This window comes from Heloderma suspectum, chromosome 2, assembly GCF_057233095.1.
Source record: "Heloderma suspectum isolate Gila_16-S chromosome 2, 16-S_ref, whole genome shotgun sequence".
NCBI classification, from domain to species: domain Eukaryota; kingdom Metazoa; phylum Chordata; class Lepidosauria; order Squamata; family Helodermatidae; genus Heloderma; species Heloderma suspectum.
Genome location: NC_139459.1, coordinates 221685319 through 221705558, shown reverse-complemented (window position 1 = coordinate 221705558; position 20240 = coordinate 221685319). Strand labels below are relative to the sequence as shown.

Here is a 20240-nt window from a genome sequence, read left to right as displayed (position 1 = left end):
CGCTGTTTGGCGACGAGGCTGAGTTAAACCATGTAAACAGCAATTCGCACACAGACACACAGTGAACACCTTCCCTGAGTGTCAGTCTTTCTGTAGCAAAGCAAAAAGCACCTCTTGCGCCCAAAAGGGAGGTATCGGCAGGCTTGGGGAAACCCACGTTTTGCAAAAGTATACAAAGCGCTTTAGGAAAGATAATCCCTCAGGGTAGGAACCCTGAAACGGCCCAATCAGGAGTGAGCATGCTCAGTGGGTGTGGAATGCTGGCTGACTGTAGAAGGTGCAGGGGATACCATGGAGAAGTGTGGTAGGTGAATGGCGTATCCTAAAAAAAGGGGGCATGGTTGGCTGCCTGGCAACCTGAACAGGAGCACTCCACACTGCCACATTTTGTTGCAGGCGCCACTTGTCTGTACTAATAGCAAACTCATTCTACAAGTGCCAGTCCTTATGTAGCCAAAATGGCAGCATCCACTCGCAAGGGGGAGTTATCTGCAGGCTTAGGGGAATCCCAAGATTGGCGAAATTATCCTTCCACCCCCCACCCCCACCTTAGGGAGAAAAGCCCTGAGGGAGTGGGAAACAACCAATGTGGCCTGAGCATGTTCAGTAGGCAGGGAATGCTGTGGCGGGTGGCAACATTTTGCGACAGATCCTACTTAAATATATTTCTAATTCTCCTTCCTTGTTTCTGGATAGTTTATAGGAGTTTTGCCCTCATCCCGCCTGACCTTCCTGACAGGCTTGCTGCTGTCAAGTCTATGGAAGAAGACCTGAAAACTGAGAAAGAGAAGGTGAGGCAGCCAAAATGGCTGCAGTTGGGTTTTCTCAGAGGGTGTTTGCTCATCCCCCAGAAGCACCATGTCCTCAGAAGACATTCTTGCATGTCTGTTTTCCTAAAGCTTTGCATGCGTTGCTGTCGAATTTCTCAGTGCTTTGGGCACTTAATTTATTGATATATTTTGTTTCTTCCCCTACTGTTCAATCCAAAAAGATTCCCAACCCAGCTAATATAGTGAAACAAAATATATATCTCAGCCACACATGGTGAAGTGCAGAGTGCGTAACTCTGTGTGTGGGTTATGTAGTTCTGTGCTCTGCACCTCCTTGAGCTCTGAGGAGTTCCAAAGGCAGTGCTACCAGATTTAAGGTGCAATTCTGTGCATGTTGAGAGAGAAAAATTCCTACATGTTGGCTGGAGCATGCTGGGTGTTGTAAGACTTTTCTCTCTCTAAGCATGCATAGTATTGCACCCTTAGTTTCGTTTGGATGACAGAGCAGCTGGAGACTTATGCTGTCTGTGGAATATTTGCTTTATTCAAACCTATATAAGCAGCGGCCTGCGTAGAGGTAAAGAGGCATTTCTATAAGGCAATTATACCACATCAGTACCCCAGAGAGAGACGCATGCTGGGCTTCAGCCAGTTCACAGCAGCTCTCTCTCAGCCTGTGACACGGCTCTTTCTCACACTTGGTCTCACACCTCAAACCTGCGGGGAATTGCCCATTCAGGGAACAACCCACAGCCCTCAGAGCAGGGGTGCAGAACCTTCTTCAGCCCAAGGGCTGAATTCCACTTAGGAGAAACTCTCAGGGGCCACATTCCGGTGATGGGTGGAGCCAAAGGCAAAAGGGTGGGGCTGACCCCCCCCAACCCAGCCTGTTTTAGCCTAAAGCTCTTCCTGCCCGTAACTAAGCTTTAGGAGAGGCATGTCAACCTTTTAGAATGGAGGAAAAGCCCGCACAAAACCTGGGAAACCACCAAACGATTGATGGTTGGAAGAAAGGAGTGGGGCCAGGGAAAGGGGGTGGAGCCTTTTGGGAAAACCTGGAGGGCCAGATTGGGACCCTGAGGTTCTGCATCCCTGCCTTTAATGAGCACTAAGCCTTTTCGGTCAAACCCCTGAATCCCACCTGGAGCCCCTTTCAGTAAAACCAGAGAGATAGATCCATTTGCAGCAATCTCACAAGAGTGTATTCATTGCTTCTTCCTCAAATGGTTACCTGTCTTAAGATTTCAGGGATCAGATGTCTTAATAAGGCATCAATCAGCAGGGAACCCGGCATCACAGTGGTTACCCAGCTTCAACAAGCTTCACCTGATCCCAACTATTGTCGTCTCCTTGAGTCTTTCCCTGATCCTTGGTTCATTCTGTCTTTTTGGACCTCCCAATCCGGTCTAGTTTCCTGGCTCTAAATATGAAGCTCAGCCGCTGGAACTCCAGCAGTACAGGCAAGGTAGATGCTTCTCTTCACTTGCCAGTGAATCCGCCAGTTTAATATTCCCCCTAGGAAAGACTCCCTTAACCTCTAGAGCAGCGGTGGGAACCTGCTGCCCTCCTGATGTTCTTGGACTACAGATCGCATCATTCCTGGCCATGGCCATGCTGGCTTTGGCTGATGGGCGTTAGAGTCAAACACCATCTGCAGGGTCACCGGTTCCCTTTTCTCCCATTTTGAGCTTATGTACACGAGGCATTTATTGTGTGCTCGTGATTGCTTGCTTCTTTAGACACTGTCGTGATCGTCCAGTTTGGCTTCTGTTTTTTCAGAGCACTTTCCCGGTGTTTTTTAGAATGGGGGAAATGGGGTATTATTTCTGAAAGCGCTGTTTCTACTGGTGTATTTGTGCTATTCTGCTATAGCACAGCTCCACCTAGAGGTTATATAGAAAACTGTAGAAAACTTTTTCTTTCCTGCTGTAGAAAAGCAGGAAAGAAAAAGCTCTTGACATAGAGCTTGGTTCTCAGTTCTGCGACAAAACGAAAAGTAGATACAGCGATTAACAGCCTCGTGTAGAAAACCTCTTTGAGTTCTATGCAGGGAAGTTTGAGTTCTGTGTGACCATAGTTCTTTAAGGCAAACAGGAATGTTGACACCCCACCCCACCCGCTTTGTGGTTCTAGTTAAGTAGGATTGAGAAGGTAATGGAAGGAGAACTGGAAACAACAGATGCAGATGAGAAAGTGGAAGGAGCTGGACAGATCAACATGCAGATAGGTTATCTGAGGTAAAAGATTACTAGCCATGAGAGCAGGGGTGGGGAACTTCCAGAAGCCCCCTAAAATACTGCTTTGCTACCAAAATTCAGCGACAAATCACTCTGTAATGCTAAAGAACTCTACAGTGGTTAACTTTGGTTAGTTTCCAAGCTAAATTTAACCCTTTTGGTGTTCTGTACCGCTACAGATGCCGCTTTTTTAATTTTGGGAGGGCAATGGGGGCAACAGGAGGGTGGCAGGGCCTCAGCAGTGGGTAGCAGGCGCTGCATGTTGCCCAGGGGCTGCATGTCACCCACCCCTGCATTAGAGGAAGTCCCTAATAAGCAAATCCAGTCTCTGTGTCAGAAATGGAACATCCTTCCCCCTTCACAATCAACACCACAGGGAGACAACGCTTTAGGCTAATATTACTTTATTTACTAGAAACTAGCCTCTTTACAAATGCAGATTCCAGGAAACTCTCAGACTATCTCAGGCCCCTACATAACTAATCTGCGATCCCTAATTAGAGGAGATGAACCCGGATGGTAGTGAAGTTGCCGTAAACCTCACGACCAGACTTGCTTCACAACGATGTCCCTCCCTTAGGGTGGCTCCCTCCTACATTAGCTTCCAAGAGTGGCTATCCCGTCTGAGCCCTGCCCCTAACTTTTCCCCTCTTTGCTTTGCGACACGCCCTAGTGTCTCTCAAGTCATGCCGCTCTTCCTCCTCCTCCTCGGAAACTTGAGTTCTGACGATGGAGGGAGGGGGCAGACTTAGCCTGAGCCATCTGTTTGTCGGGGTCTTCAGAAGAATCTCTCCCAGGATCTTGGTTCGCTAGGGAGGGTCCCTCCCCTGGCCCCTGATCTAGCTGCTCCAACTCTGATTTAGAATCGGAGCTGTCAGACATCTCAAGGCACTTGGTCTTATCCCTACCTTTTGGTTTCATTGGTTAATAATGCACTGATCTGTGATGGCAGGAGGCCCCATCAAGATCAACACTGCATGCATCTTGTGGAGTGCATATGCTTGTTGAATGCCGGAAAGTTAAAAAAGGATCTGCATCCCAGAAGATCCTTTAATCATACCAAAACTAAGAAGAAAACCTTCACAGGGAGGAGGAGGTCTAGGAAGCAAACTGGCTAAGACTAGAGCAGCTTCCCCCAACCTGGTGCCCCCCAGATGCTTTGGACAGCAGCTCCCAGCCTTCCTGACTTTTGGCCAAGCTAGCTGGGTCTGATGAGACTTGAAGTCCCAAACTTCTGGAGGGCTCCAGGATGGGGAAGGATGGACTAGAACAAGAGGCTGGAACTGAGACCTGGCTGAGCTTCTCCTCCTGTTGTGTTTTAGCAGCGGGAGGAGGTCTGGAGAGGACCAGGGTATTAACCTTCCCAGGTGGGCCTCCCTCCTGCAGTGTGGCCCAAGTGACATGTTTTGGGGAGATTCATGGGCACTACTGGCTTGCATCTCCCAAACAGCTGAAAACAAATGTATAGTGTGATGTCACCATGCATGACATCACTTCCCTTTTGTTTCCACCCACATGTTCCCAGGGAGACATCAGTATGGTGATATGGGATGGCAGCCCCCGCGGGCCTCCTCATAATGGGTAGCTTGGGCCTGAGCAGAGTCTCTTCACCTCTCCTGGACACCAGCTCGGAAGGACTCACACAATGGGCCCTGCCCATGTGGCTCCTGTAGACTGGTGCTCATCATAGTAGCGTGGGGCCTTCCCACACTTCCAACTAGAGGCATGGGAGCCACATCCCTAAGCGTGAATGGGCTGAAGAACCAAGAGTTGTTGGATCAAAACCTCTGAGAGAAGGGACACAGTATTGATGCCATGTGGGTGTTTTACATTTTGATGGATCTGCCATGTTCTGAAATTAGGAAGGTCCTTTATGTTTTCCTGACTCAAGGGATGTATAGAATAAATGACATTCCAATCAAAGAAGGGACACCTGACAACTCTAAGGCACCCCTTAAGACATCATTTGTAAAGCTTGAAAGAAAGATTTCTAAGCCCCACAACTACCACCAAACTTAGAAGCCTCTAATTCAACCTTCCCCAACCTCCAGATGTTTTGGACTACAGTTCCCATCAGCATCACCTGGCATGACCAGTGGTCAGGAATGCTGGGAGTTGTCATTCAAAACATCTAGAGGATTGGAGAAGGATGCTCTATTCTGTAGCCATGCAGGCCCAACCTCTGCCCATTCCTTCCTCACCTGCCCTTGACATTTCTGGGGGAAGTAGTGGGATGTGAAATTGATTTCCCCTACCCTTGGGGTATTTTGCATTTTGGTAAACAAGCCAAAGCAAACGTCCACCTCATGCAGAGAAACCATGGGAAAAGTGGGCTAGGAAGGCACATTTAGGCACTTGATGGCCTGGTTTCCACATGCTACCCGCAGTTTGCTGCCTTTGAGGTATGTGTGTGTCCGATGATTTTCTGTAAGGGCCAAAGGACACAAGCACACTCCAAAATCAATGTTTTCCTGCCTGGCAAGTGACTCCTCTCTATTGTGGTACAGAGCAACAGTGCAGGATATAGAGAAAGAGCTAAAGGAGCTGAGAAGAAAGCAGGATCTGGGCAAAGCCACGCTGGAACAGTCAGTGACTGACACTGCCATTTACCTCCAGGAACAGGTCAGCAAGTAAAATCAGACTGTCAAGGTTTTCTTCCCAGCTGCCAAGGGTCAGACCTGGACAGCGTTCAGGGGCGCTCGCTTCCCCGATGTCCTCTCCCTGAAACTCTTTGCCCATTGTGAGAGGGGGTCTTTCTCATAGGGAAAGGAATGGCACAGGCCTGAACTGCCCATGGGGCAAGTCTGCCTGGTAACTCCAGGAAAGAGGATTTGTCCAAGTTCTTCCACAAGAGCCTTAAGTCGACACCCGCCTTGCGGTTAACCAAGAGTAAGCGTGAAGAGGAGTAATGAGTCCTTCTTGGTGATTAGCTCGCCAGATCCACTTCTTCAAGCCTGCTCTGCGACGTGCAGGTGGGCTCATGCAATTGTTGATGGCTGGTAGCTTTCTTGTACTCATGGGTATGGCTGGCTCCAGTCCAGCTTCTGGCTTAGGAGTCTGCAAGTGTGCAATTGCAATCCCACAATCAGGAGTTTGCAAGCGCGCTGTAAGCAAGCAGGCCCTGTGCAGATGGTTGGGGAGTGTCCGAGGGACAGCTTTGATCTGGTTTGGGAGGGGAGATCTTGTTTTTGCAGGTAGATAAGGTAGCTGGCATAGCCCTCCTTGCCTCTTTCCTTCCCGTCTGGCCTGGCAGCAGCATATATGTCCTGTAACCCCTGCTGAAGGGCTGCAGGATCCCGGCGTGTGATTCCCTGTTCTTAGGTTGTTAAAAGAAAAGCTCCTTCCCTAATCCAATCTAGATAGGGAGTTTGGCTCACACTCTGCCCAGTGGGGAAGATTCTTGCTGCCTCATTTCCCTGCTGCCTTGCAGAGCCTTTACCTCGAGGATTGCCAACTTTTGAAACGGGGGTGGCTGGGCAAGCTTTAGCTCTCCCTTCGACAGCCATCTGATCTCCAGCCATTGGCTTCATCTGCTGATCTATTCATATCAAACCTATGCAAACAGGAGGCGGCCAGGCCTGTTCTGATTGTGCCCCCCCCCCCCCGCAGCTGGTTGGCAAGCCTGTTTACTGCCTACAGCAGGAGAGGGCAACTTGTGATTCTCCAGTTGCTGTTGGACTGCAACTCCCATCAGCCCTAGCCAACATAGCCAGTGGTGTGAGGGATCATGGGAGTTGAAGTCTGATACCTCTGGAGGGCTGCAAGTTGCCCACCCCAGGCCTACTGCCATCCAGCTTGGTCTTCCTGGACTACCCTCCTTCCGCCATACTGTGTGGATTTTTAGGGGAAGTCCCGCCCCCACCAAGGGCCTTCCTGTGGCAGTCGTGCACACATGAAGGACATGGCTTTTGCCCATTCAGCATCAGAGGCGATTAGATACTTACAGAGCGGCCTCAGGAAGCTGTGCCAGGTGAAAGGGTGCCCCTCCTTGACCATTAATAGCTGCTGCTGCTGAAGGGGTGGGGGGAGATTTTCATAAGGACAATGGTGCACAGAGAAGGATGACTTAATGCTTTCCTTTCCCACTGCAGTCCTGACAAAGATTGCCCTTCTGAAGCTGCCCTTAGCCTCATGGGTGGTGGTGGGAACAGAGGGGAAGCTCCCAATGACACCAGTGGAAACGTTCTTTCTGGAGCTAATAGTCATGAGTTCTAGAAACTTCATTTTAAAAAACAAAAACAAAGATAGCTGTGCTGAGAAGAAAAAACACCCCCACCCCCCCAGATCCACAGCTGGGCAATACCTTTACTAGGACAAAACAAAATCCCACCAAAATGTGGAAGTTTTCAAGTTCTCCAGATTTCTTCCTCCTGCCCCTCCTTTTTGAACCACTTAGCCTGACGAAGAGTTCTGGAGAACTCAAAAGCCTTGCACATTTTGGTGGGTTTTGGCTGGTCCTGGTCAAGGTATTTGCTCAAGTGTGGATTTTATTTTTGAAGTGATAATCAAAATTCTCAGCCCTACAGGAGTTGCTAAATTCTGCCATATGCAGTTACTGTGGCTGTACGTATTCTTTAGATTTCCCCTGCCTTTGCCTAAAGGGGGCAACACAGATAGGACCCAGTGAATTAGAGCAGCCTGATCCTGCAACTATCCTCCCAGGTCCTGTGGGAAATGAGAGATGGTTGGGGGTCAGATGCCTCCCTCTAAAACTGAGCTCCTCCTTCTCTCCCTTGCCCACAGTTAGACAAGCTTAGATCTGTCATAGAGAACATGATGGCCTCATCGTCCACCTTGCTGTCCATGAGCATGCCGCCGACCCCGGAGCCCGGGCTGGCTCAAGTCCAAGGCACGTGCGCGGCTTGCAGCTTAGATGTCAGTGAGAAGGTTAGCCAGCTGTTCAAGCGCTATGAGCAGCTGCAGGATTTGATCAACAACTTCATGTTGAGGCAGGCAGAAGGCAAACTGGCCAAGAAACCCAAGCAGCGCCAGGTAAGGCCAGCACAGGAACGTGGCTCCAGTTGTTGACCTCGGGTTTTTCAGCATATAGCTAAGAATACAAGAGTCCCATGGGCTGATGCAGGTCTCCCGGGGCACTGTGTGGATATGGAGGCCTGATCTGGGATTTAATTGGAGAGGCTTGAAGATGGCTCCTTTGGGGCCTCTGTGGGGAGATGCAGCCCATCTACCACAGTATTGTCTGTGCCAGGGGTAGGCAACTTTTTTGGGCCTGGGGGCACATTTGGCAATTTGAGAAACTGGCCTGGGCACCACCACAAAATGGGTGCACTGCAGATGAAAACCACTGTCCTCCGCCACCCATTATCTTCATTTGTTAAGAAGGTCTCTGTGCCCCTCGCTTTGCCTGGTGGCATTCATGGGAAAAGAAGATGGAAGCAGCTAGAGGCCCTCCTTCAGCTTTGAAGTGATTCCAGCTGCATATAAGAAATTCTGTTTTTTGTAAAATGGGTGCCGAGAAAGGTGTCCGAGGCCATGTTGCCTACACCTGGTCTATACTGACTGATGGTGGCTCTCCAGGGTTTCAGACAGGGGTCTTTGCCAGAGATCGAAACTTGGACTTTCTCCATACAACAAAGGTGGGCTCATGGGGGCAGTCATCTTTTCCCCCCATACATTATCCTTGGCAATTATGGTTGTTGTTGTGGTTGTTCAGTCGTTCAGTCGTGTCCGACTCTTCGTGACCCCATGGACCATAGCACGCCAGGCCTTCCTGTCCTCTGCTCTCTCCCGGAGTGTGCTCAAGACCATATTCATTGCATCAGTGATGCTATCTAGCCAGGCAATGATGGTATGTCATCACATAGTGTCAGTTCCAGGGCCATTGCAGCCCCATTACAAAGTGTGTGGCAGTTGGGCTGCTGCTGCGCATTGCCCCTTGTCTTGCAAGGTTCCCAAAGGGAATGGGGGAACTTCCAGACCACCACATAAGCGACAGTAAGTACAATAACCCCCCTCCCCAAATATCTACCCCCTGAACCTTTGCCCTCCCCTTCCAAGCTTTGAGAGGGTATTCACCCCGAGTCCTCAAAACCTCAGATATTTGGCTGGTGCTGAGCATTTGGGCCAGCCCTACTACAGCCCCTCCCTGATACTTTTCTAGGGGATAGTCTCCAGGCCATAATTAACATAACTGATCCATCCCTGCTGAATCTGCAGCTCTCGCCTTCACCTGCTCTGGCCAGTTCACAAATCAAAATGTACAACTTCCAAAGAGCATTTCCGTGCAGGATCCAAATTCGGTTTGCTTTTTGCAGCCTCTTGTTCCTGGCTAGGCCGCTTCTTGCCTTACTTCCTGCTTCAGCACTCCTTCAGTCAGATTTTAGCTGTCTTAAGCATGTGCAGGGTTCCTGCCCACAACTTGCAATGATGTGGAATTCATATAACGATGCCTAGAGAACGTTGGTGCTGGACCCAAGAGCCTGGGGCCCCTGCCTTCTGTGCTTTGCTCCACTTCTGTCCAGTTGCTTTGTGTTTTCTCTTTGTTTTAACATTTCATTTCATTTACTTTTCTATACTGCCCAATAGCCAAAGCTCTCTGGGTAGTTTACAAAGATTGAAATCTAAAAATACAGTATTGTAACATCAGATAAAAACTAAAAAATAGCTGAAGGAATTGCAGTAGTAGACTGTTTCTTCCTTTCTTTTTGGTAAAAAGACCCTTGAGGGATGAAGACCAGCTACTGAGCAAGAGAGCGTCTGTATGTTTTCCTGACATTCTTTTCTAGCTATCTGCCGACCTGAATGCCAGGATAGAGTGTTTGCGTCCTATGGCTGGACTGTCATTTATTTTTTCTGCTAGATCTCTGGTTTTGATGTAAAAGATCATGGGAACCAAATTGTCTGATGGGAATGTGTTTTTTTTTTAAGTGATCTATCTCCCAAAGGATGGAGATAATGAGACTCCTTTTAGAGACCGCAAATATTTTGGGACTTTGGCTGTTGCTGTCCTGCTTTTGGATGCTCCCATCAGCGGGGCCTGCAAAAGCTGTGTGCTGAGGCCTTTATTTGACACAGTTCAAGTATGCTTATATGCCCATTGATTTCATTAGCCGTAAATGTGTTGAACCCTCTGTGCATTGTGGCCAGTGTTTGAAAGTGTAGTTTTCCCCAGAGTCAAATTTAACCTGACTTTGAGGCGATTAGCGTACAAATCCAAGCCTAAAAAGTTCTAGGCGTGTGATGTGAGTGTACATGATGCCCAAGGGAGCACCTCACATACCCAGAGTTTGGATCCATCTCACCCCGCTGTGTCACGGTTACTCCATTCTCATGCTTCTCCAGATCTCCCTCTCTTGATGGGTGGTCTGCATGTCCTACATTGCAAGTGACTATTCTGAACAACCCAAAGTTAGCAGTAGGGCCAAGAACTGGATGAGGTGTGTGTGTATGGGTGCGCCTGCATTAATAGCTGTTGTGCCTCCCTTGCCTAGCTTGCGGACAGAAGAGATTCTTTCCCAAAGTAATAAACAAAGAATTAGAGGGCTTAACAAGCTTTAAAGGTCACCCACCAGAAGCAAATCCTCCTTTCCAAATTACCAAAGACCCTTTTATCTGTATTCCACTTCCACTTCCATCTTTGATTGCTTTTCTTCCGAGCCACATGGTGAAAATGTCTCCTGTCATTCTTTTGAGCAGCCCCTTTTCCCTGAATGTCTATTCATGTGGTTGTTCTATACCTGCTGTCCCCAACCTGGCATTCTCCAGATGTGTTGGACTACAATTTCCATCATCCCCAGCCAGTGGCTGGGAATGATGGCAGTTGTAGTCCAGCATATCTGGAGGACTCCAGGTTGGGGGTGGCTGCTTTAGACAGTGGTCTGTCTAACCCATATTCACTCTCCGGATGCCATTCACCAGGAATTTCTCACTGAAATTAACGGGAGTTCTGTATGTACAAGTCTGTTGCTGGTTCATTTCCAAGGTGGTATCTAATTAACCCCCCCTGGTTGCTGTGAAGGGAATTGGTCCATCATTTGCTCCCAGCTTTCCAAAGTCAGGACATTTGGATTTCCAGGACCGGGATTTGAAGGCTGAACCGGGCCATCACTGTTTCATGGTTGGCCTTTGTTAACATATTGCCTTCACAAATCAGGACGAAGAGATGCTCAGCCACATCCAGAGCACCATCCTGCAAGTTCAGGACGACTGCGAGAAGCTGAATGCCACCGCAGGCACTCTCATAGATGACCATCGCCAGAAGCAGCAGGAGATCAGTGTAGGTGACCTTGAGGCAAGGTCGGCTAGGTGGGGTCGAAGAACCGGGGACCCTCCTGGGAGCTGTCATGAGCATGCCAAAGCCCGGTTCTGTTGCTTGACAAGGATTGTAGCGCTTGCCATAAAGGGAAGCTGTTGGCTCTCCTCCCTTCCCACATTGTTAATCGAGAAAGCAGTTGGCTTGGGCATTGAGCTCACTTCTGTCTTGTAGCAGCAACAGCAGCATTGAAGGCCTCTCTGGGTCTGTGGTCAAGCAGTTGTGGCTCCAGCAATATCACCCAGTCTCCTCTTACAGCAGACAGGGCAATGTACTCTGTTCTCAGAAGCCATCCTGTTCTCCAGACAGTGGTGCAGGGGCGAGTAGCGTTTGTGTCCTCCCACCCCAGATTCCTTATCGGTGGACAACAAGTTGCTGTCAGTCAGGATGACTTCCGTAGAAAACCCAAAGAAAGATAACAGAATCTTGTGATGCCTTAATGGTGAACAGATTTATTCTGCAACAAGCTTTCATAGACTATAGTGCATCTGACCATGTGGGCTCTAGTCCACAAAAGCTTATAATAAATTTCTTCATCTTTAAGGTGTCACAAAACTCTTTGTTGTTTTTTCTGCAATAGACTAACATGGCTACCCTCTGGAAGTTGTTTCCAAGAAAGATGGAAGGTTTAATTGCCAAACATTTTACAACATTGGAAAACACGTTTATTTTTCTTAACAGACACTATGGGCAAAATTTCTACCCAATCTTGACAGACATTTGGTATGGCTGTCAGGAGCCCCCCATCAAATCACTCTGTTGGCCACTTTAACCACTGAACATTCACTGTTTTACAGCACTGATTCCCCAACACCCCAAATGTTGACTCAATAGATATAAAACCTCAAGTTCTTAACACTTGGAAGCAATAAAGCAGGCGTGGGCAACTTGTGGCCCTCCAGATTTTTTGGTCCACAGCACCCATCATCCTTTGCCATTGGTTATGCTGGCTAGGTCTAACGGGAGTTGTAGGTCAAAATGTCTGGAGGCCCACCCCTGCAGTAAAGCCTCATATGCATTTAGCATAGTGTGACCAGATGCAAAAGAGGATAGGAGGTGCCTTCAACAATTGTGTAGGAGAGGGAATTTCAGCAGGTGTAGCTTGCAGGACAACCATTAAAGGTACAGAGATGGATAAATTGGTCTATTTCCGGTCCATGTCACTTTCTCATGTATTTAATCATATGTCTGTTCCATCCATTTTCTGTATCAATGCCATTTTTTAACGCACAAAAAATGCATTCAGGTTTCCTTAATATACACTTTTTCGTACTTTCCGTAATATATGCATTTTCCTGCACAATTTTTGAGCTGAGAACTGCACCAAAGTGTGCAGTCCAAAGGATGACTGAGTTCCAATTAGTCCAGGAAGTGAGAATTAGGTTGGTTCACTTAAAAATGCAGACCAAAGGAAATTCTCCTGCTCCCTAGCAGGAGCCCTGTCCCCTTTTACATCTGGCCACCCTGTATGTACTGCACTTCAAGGAGGATGGTGGCAAAAAGTAGTTTTATGTCCTTCTCCATATATCTTTCCCCTTCCTTACTCCAAGCAGGAGTATAGTAGGTGGCTCAGCCCATGCGAATCACCTTTATTTCATAAATTGGTGCTCTAGGATATACCAGCCAACAATCTGTTAGTTCTAATAAGGTGGAATTAGAAGTACATGATGACCCAGTTTGGAATGTGGGCATATGATCTGCAATATCTGGGCCCAATGAGACATAGAGGAGCATGGTGTATATGCTTACTATCAGGAGCAGAGGAGGAAAATTAAGATGGTGACTGTATAGGAATTGGAGCCTATATGTTTAGTATCCAGCTTTGATCTCTCTGCTCTTTTGTGCTTCTTAAAGATGTTGTTCAAGTCCCTGGAGAAGCTAGAAAATGAGAAGGCCGACAAAGATCACATAGTGATGGAAATTGATGTGGTATGGAGTTGTACTTGTTGACGCACCGTGCTTATCTCATGCAGGCCCAATCACATTTCTTTTTGAATGGGGATCCTGATACTCGCCATCCTTTTGGGGTTGGGGCAGAGGAAGGGGAGATGCTCTTTGGCCATTCACACTCTCTGTGACTACTGGAGGGAAAGTGGGGGGGGGGATTCTTAGTGATCTAAATTGGACCAAAGATCTGCCCCATTTTTCCTCCTCCTCCTTTCCAGAAAGCAGACAAGACTGCCCTTGCTGCAAAGGTCAGCCGCACCCAGTTCGATGCCACCACCGAACAGCTGCACAAGATGATGCAGGAGCTGTTGAACAAGATGGCCGGCCAAGAGCAGGACTGGCAGAAAATGCTCGACAAGCTGTTGATTGAAATGGACTCCAAGGTAAGCGAAGCTCAGGCCTTCTCACCAGTTCACAGGCAGCCTGGCCTGGGAGGGCATCTGTAACTGACCAGAGAGAGAGTGTGCTTCCCCTGCTCAGGGTTCAGTGCTGCAGTGTGCAGCTGGAGCTCCCAAAGGCCATGTGCAACTGCACACACCTTTCTCCCTGCTCTCAGCAAGTGAGTGTTCACCGCAGGGAGCCAGTCATGCACGTGGCATGGCTTGCAGTGGAGGCTAGTTGCTCCGATGACATGGAGCAGTGAATCCATTTTGGGTTTTTGAGTTCAGAACCAGTCAGAACTCTAAAGGAGCTATCCAAGGGCTGAACGCAGCACCTTGGATAGCTGTTGTAGAATTCTGACTGAAACCCAGAGTGGATTCACCGCCCCACTGACATCAGAGCCACCAGCCTCCACTAATGGCTTGCATTTGCCCCTGCCAATCAAGGGAACCTGAAGTGTGCGACGCATGGCTCCTGGTGTCCAGTTTGTTTCTGGGCACCATTCAAAATGCTGGTTTTGACCCATAAAGCTCTAAACAGTCCAGGACATGGATGTTTGAAGTACCATTCTCTCCTATGCTAGGGGTGGGCAACCCGGTGCCCTCCAGATGTTTTGGACTACAGTTCCCATAATCACTGACTACTAGCTTTCCTGACTGGAGATTTTGGGAGTTGTAATCCAAAAGAGCTGAAGGGCATCAGGTTGCCCACTGGTGTATACTCTCCTATACAAACCTGCCTGATCAGTCAGATTATCACCTGAGGCCCTTCTCCAGCAATCTCTGCCTTGAAAGGGCTAGGCAGGTAGTGAACACGGACAGGGCCTTTTCTGTGTTTGTACCCTTTGTCTCTGAAATCCTCCCCAGAGTGATCTCCTACGCGTCTACGCTTTTATCATTCAGGCACTGGGTGAAGATTATGATGGTTTCTTCTCTGGTTTTTGCTTAAATTATGTAATGAATTTTTGCTAATTCTTCTACTGTGGTTTTTGATGCTGTTACTGATTTTCTTTTGATTTACTTATTTTTATTATTGGCTTTTAGAACAGTTTGTTCAAAATTCTTATACGCCTCTGTGACCACATACTGTAGAATGGCAGGCAATTAAATAAACAAACATAACTGAATGTGCGGACTGATGCCTCTGACACTCTCCGCCAATCCTACTGCCTACCTGCCAGCTTCAGGTCAGAGCAAGCGGCAGGCGGGAGAAGGCTGTTCTTGCTTGACATCAGGGATGAGGAACGTGTGGCCCCTGGGTGTAGTTGGACTGGAACTCCTGTCATCCATCACCACGGGCTGTGCGGGCTACAGCTGAAGTTCCCCACTCCCACGTTCTCCACTCCTGCTCTAAATGGTATCCCCTCCAGTGCCAACCTGCTCCTGTGAGGTGAACCAGGTTTTCTTGGACAGAGCCTGCACAGGCTAGCAGAGGGGAGGCCCTCTGGAGAACTGAGCAGATGAAGTGGGGTGTGGGGAGTCACAAAGACTGTTGTGACACAGCAGAGGATTTTCATTGCATTGCCACATAATAGAAAGGAAGCAGAAAGGGTTGCATGAGGTCCCCCAAATTGTTTCCTTTGGCCAAATTTTGATTTCATTACTTCTGCTGTTGATTTCCACCCCCACTTCCCTACCCCCCCCCCCGGCCACTGCTGGCCCAACCTCTGTTAGGCAGGTAGCAAGTGCTAGGATCCAGTGTCTGATTTCAGCTCTTGGCAATGACTGTGGCTCAGAGAGTCCAGAGCCGCAGAAGCGTGGGGTGCTGGGAAGCCCCTGTTCCCAAGAATCCTTTGTGCTTCTGTTTGGCTTAAAGCAGGTTGTACATTGACCTGTATGATGTTGTCCATCATGGTCTTTGGCTCATAAACCTTTGCCAGCACTTGCCCGCAAGTACAGGTGCATTCGCATTTGTCAGGGGTAGGCAGATTGGGTGCTATCCAGATGTGTTGGACTACAATTCCCTTCACCCCTGGGCTGCATGGTCAGTGGTCAGGAATTATGGGTGTGGTGGTCCAAAACATCTGGAGGGGCAGTGAAGTACCCCTGATATATAGATATAGATATAGATATAGATATAGATATATAGATATATAGATATGAAAGTGGGAGGGCAGAGGGCAGACACACAGCCCTCCTCCTGTCTTCCTGCATGCTTGAAATCTATCACAGCACAGCAAATAAAGCTGTTCTGCTTCTCATGCTGAGCAAGTGACCAGTTGAAATGTTGCTTCCATGTGTGATGTGTTGAGCAGCAGGGAACTCATTGCAGGAAGCAGAAGAGGCCCACTTTTCTCCCTGGAGTCCTCCCCGAAGCCAACTTAGCTAGGTGCCTGCTCTGTGTCATATTTAGGTTGATGGTTAATCCAGTGCTACATCTCAGTGCCTCGAGAATGCCGTTCGCGTCAGAACCCTTGTGTCCCCTCTGTGCAGCTGGACCGCTTGGAACTGGATCCATTCAGACAGCAGCTGGAGGAGCGCTGGAAGGATATTCGGAAGCAGCTGAAGCAGAGGGTGCCACAAGATGTAGGAGATGAAGCTGCTGGGATCAGGAGGTCAGGTGTCTGAACACTGTGTCACTATTGCTTTTACGAGATGTGACACAACAGCAGGCTGAAGTTTTGTACAACATCCCTCAGAATTGGCTTCTCTTGACATCAGTCTCACAGTTGTGGCACGATAAAAAGAAAACAAAGAAAAGGGGTGGGCAACTTATGGCCCTCCAGGTGTTTTGGCCTATGACTCCCATGATCCCTTACCGTGAGCTATGCTGGCTGGGGCTGATGGGAGTTGTAGGCCAAAACATCTGGGCGGCCACAAGCTGCCCATCCCTGCAGTACACTGTGCCTATATACTCCTTCTGTGGAAGTGTCTGAGGTAAAAAGACCCAAGAGGTTCACTGCCAGTTGGGTGCTGAGCTGTGGACCCTGCTGTGATGTGATAGACGCGAGCTCTGTGGACCTAGTGCAGGGATGGGCACCGTCTTTCAGCCCGAGGGCCAAATTCCATCAAGTTCTTCCTGTTAGTCACGGAGCCCTAGGAGAGGCATTTCCTCCTTTCAGAATGGGGAGACCCTCGCAAAAGCTGGGAAACCGCTGAATGACTGGTAGTTGGTAGAAAGGGGGTGGGGCCATGGGAAAGTGGCATAGCCACCTGGGCAACCTGGGGAGCTGAATTTGTGCCCCGGGCCTGAGGTTCTGCACCCCTGAACTAGTGTGAGTGGTTGGCAGGAGACCTTTGGCTTAGGTTTGGGTCAGAGTTTGCACCCTCGCATAGTACTGTGCGGAGAGCATGTCCTCTCCATCCTGCCCTTCAGTAAAGCTGGACCCACACTTCGTTCCCATTGTACTCCTCAGGTTCCTGCCATTTGTTTTTGATACTGATGCTGGGAACCATGAGCTCTGCTCCAACACTGAGGGCAGTGCTTCATTGCCAAGCGTCCTTCTGTCTGCTCCATCGTTGGCTTTTCTTGGTTCTTGCCTGCTTGCACTCCTCCTCTCCTTTCATAAATGTTTGCTCTTTCACAATTTGTGATGCGGTTACCCTTTAGCACTTACTACGACAACGACTACTATTATTACCACTACTACTACTACATTTATATCCTGCCTTTTTTCCTCTTGCAAGGAACTCAAGGTAGCTTACATAGCCCTTCTCCTCTCCATTTTATTCTCATAACAGCCCTGTGAGGTAGGTTAGGCGAGAGGCAGTGACTGGCACTGAGGTTCATGGCCAAGTGGGGACTAGAACCCGGATCTCCCATGTCCCAGTCCAACACTTTAACCACTACACCACACTGGCTGTGTTTAAATGGATGGGTTGCATTTCCTGCTCAGAAGGGTGCTCAAACTGATGTGCAATAGTGTCAAACCATAGAAGAAAAATTGAATTTAAAAACAGAAAACACAGCAATCTAAAACAAGAAGACTGCAGACTATAAAAATTATGCACCGACAATCCATCGTAGCCTTTGAGAACAAATATGTCTCGAGTTGACAGCAGTAGGGAAAGGTCAAAGCAGGTCGCCAGGCAGATCTCCTATGGGCAGTGTTTCCATAAAATGGGTGGTGGCATTGCCCTTTTTTGTCTTCATTCTGTTTATTAATAAGTGGTGCCTGTGTCAGTTGCAGCATGAAGTTACCCAGGAGAGTTGGGTATACTAGCAGGAGTGAGGTGAGGTGGCAGGGAGAGAACTGTGTTTCTCCAGGAGCCCCAGTTTGTGCTTTGCATGCTGGGTAAACACACGCCCATAAAAATCGCACTCCAGGTGGCCATGCTGCGCAGCCACAGTTGGTTCCCTCTATTCAGCGTGGCCATATGTATGGGCTCCCCTGCAACGTTACAGTCCCCTCTGGAGGCATGGCTGGCCTTAGCAACTGTCAAGGCTGCAGTTCCCCAGCAGGGCGGACTCCTGATGCCTGCCCAGGGCCCCCTTCCCCGGTGCTCCTACAATGCCCCGAAGCAACCCTGGCAAAGTATCACTGGGCACTGTGGGAAATTTAAATGGCAGCCCTGCAGACAACACTATGCTGGGGGTCCCTGGAAATTTTGATGATGTCTCCAAGCCACTGCCATGCCTATTGGATTGCTGGTGCTGCTGCCCACCCCCCAGCAGGTAAGCCCACCAGAGGTCAACATGTGAAGGGAAGCCCACCAACGCAAGAGGGCACCCTACAGAGCGTACCCTCAAACCTGAAGCTGTCTGTCTGTAGGCATCCCAACCCCTCCCTAGCTGTTAGTTGCACCTGCTACCTCTCTGATTTTTTGAAGTCTGTTACAAGTTACTGCCCAGTGCCCGGCTCTCCCCTCCCTTCATGCTATCGATAGATGTTATATCCTCCTCCACTATTGCAGGTTGTGTGACCTGTCTGTCACCAACAGAGGGTGCTGGTGTTTGGGCACATGAGGCACAGCTGAGCTGAGCTTACCCCCCTGCAAGGGGAGTGGGGCAGATTTAGCAATGCAAACCGGCAATTCCTGCTGCATCCTGCTGGGCGGATGGCACAATAGGCAGCCCTATGGTAGATGCGGACAGGATCTGACAGCCAGGCTTTCTCCCAGGCCCATGCTTGGTCCCACGGGCTGACTTGCCTGTTGCTGCCTTCCTCTCCTCCTCCACTTTAATTGAATCAAACATTGACTGCACTTGAAGGAATGGCGAAATAAGATGCAACCAAACCCTGGCTGACAAGAAGCATGTTTCCCCAGGCAAAATTTTGTGTGTTTGTTTGTTTGCCGTTAATTCCTGCTTGGCCTCCAGGGTGATCGTGAAAGAACGGGAAGCCTTGTTGATGCTGTTCCTCAAGCCCTGCCCCACACAGGGATCACACTTTCCCAGCAATAGCTGGTAGGGGCAGTGCCAGTGCCTGACTCACAACCTCCTCAGCCCGGCTTTGTTAACGTCATTAGGGCTTAGGCGAGGGAGTGTCATGTTTGGGACTAGACAATCTCCATAGCTACCTCATTTCCACAGGTGGAATATGTGGGGGGAACCACTTTTTAAAAAAACAGCTAGCACTTTTTTTAAATTTGGGGAGTTTATAGCCCCCTTTATAAAAAGCCTGTGTGGGGGGTGCAATTATAAATACAGTACAAAGCACAGCTGATGTATACTTTTGAGAGTGGAAGGGTTTTTTTTAAAAGCAAGCTTTAAATTGGGTGGGCAACCTGAGGCCCGCCAGATGTTTCAGCCTACAATTCCCATCAGCCCTAGCCAACATAGCCAAGAGTGAAGGATCATGGGAGTTGTAAGTGACAACATCTGGAGGGCTACAATGCCCCCTGCTTTAAATTTTATTTTTAAATATGCAACAAAAACATCGTTTTCACACATGAGAGAAAGAACATGTAATTTGACATTTGTAGATCTGGAAATCTTTTGTTCCAAAATAGCAAGAACAATCTGGATGCTCCTTGGTGACTGACAAGGTGGTCAGTTTCAATGTGCGATGCCCATGTCAATTTCAGCAGCTGAAAACAGCATCTATTGTTGCTAGCTGGGCTCCCTGCCTCAGAGCTGGTTCAGACACAACATAGAAGTGGGGCAAAAAGAAGGCAAGGGAAGTCTTTCCCTGCTTCTGCTGCGGTGTAAGGAAAAGAGATCTGCAATTCCAGGAACTCCCCGTGTTTGTTATTTGTGTACAAACAAACCTCTCAACATCAGGGCATTTCTCCATTTATGAAACATATATGCAAATTGTACTAGTTGCCCGTGCCTGGAATATGCTAATTTAGCTGCAGCTCTGCAGCTCTGGATATATTGCCAAGAGTTGGTGTGCAGTGCTCACCTCGGTCGTTTTGTGTGACCCTCATTTTATTTTCCTCACAGTGACTGTATAGCCAAACATTTGTGCATCCCATGTCTGTCCCTCCCAAACACACACCCTTTGATTCATGGTATCTCTTTTCTACCCAAACAGGAGACTACTGGCTCATTTCCACTGTATTTCTTGTGACCGACCCTTGGAAATGGTGGTGCCTGGCCCGTAAGTTCTTTCATGGTCTCTTAGGTTGCTAATGTGCTTATATTCATACAGGTGTGGCGTAATTAAATAGGTGCCATATGGAAGTGGAAGCTGGGTGATGCAGATCTTGGTCCTTGCTCAGCCATGGGGTAAGTTGCTGCCTCTGACAG

The 20240-nt window shown here is 48.7% G+C and overlaps 1 protein-coding gene across 2 annotated transcripts in view; it reads left to right on the top strand.

Annotated features, from left to right (window-relative positions):
- Positions 1 to 20240, top strand: part of QRICH2 (glutamine rich 2) — a 62057-nt gene that overhangs the window by 22903 nt on the left and 18914 nt on the right. Inside the window, exons 6-14 of one of the 2 annotated variants that reach the window (XM_084838174.1) lie at positions 697 to 791; positions 2904 to 3007; positions 5515 to 5629; positions 7751 to 7999; positions 11121 to 11243; positions 13134 to 13208; positions 13445 to 13609; positions 16040 to 16161; positions 20026 to 20091. In XM_084838174.1, coding sequence (XP_084694300.1) covers positions 697 to 791; positions 2904 to 3007; positions 5515 to 5629; positions 7751 to 7999; positions 11121 to 11243; positions 13134 to 13208; positions 13445 to 13609; positions 16040 to 16161; positions 20026 to 20091 — 1114 coding nt within the window. The remainder of the gene's footprint in view (positions 1 to 696; positions 792 to 2903; positions 3008 to 5514; positions 5630 to 7750; positions 8000 to 11120; positions 11244 to 13133; positions 13209 to 13444; positions 13610 to 16039; positions 16162 to 20025; positions 20092 to 20240) is intronic. The other variant, XM_084838173.1, reaches the window with a different exon arrangement.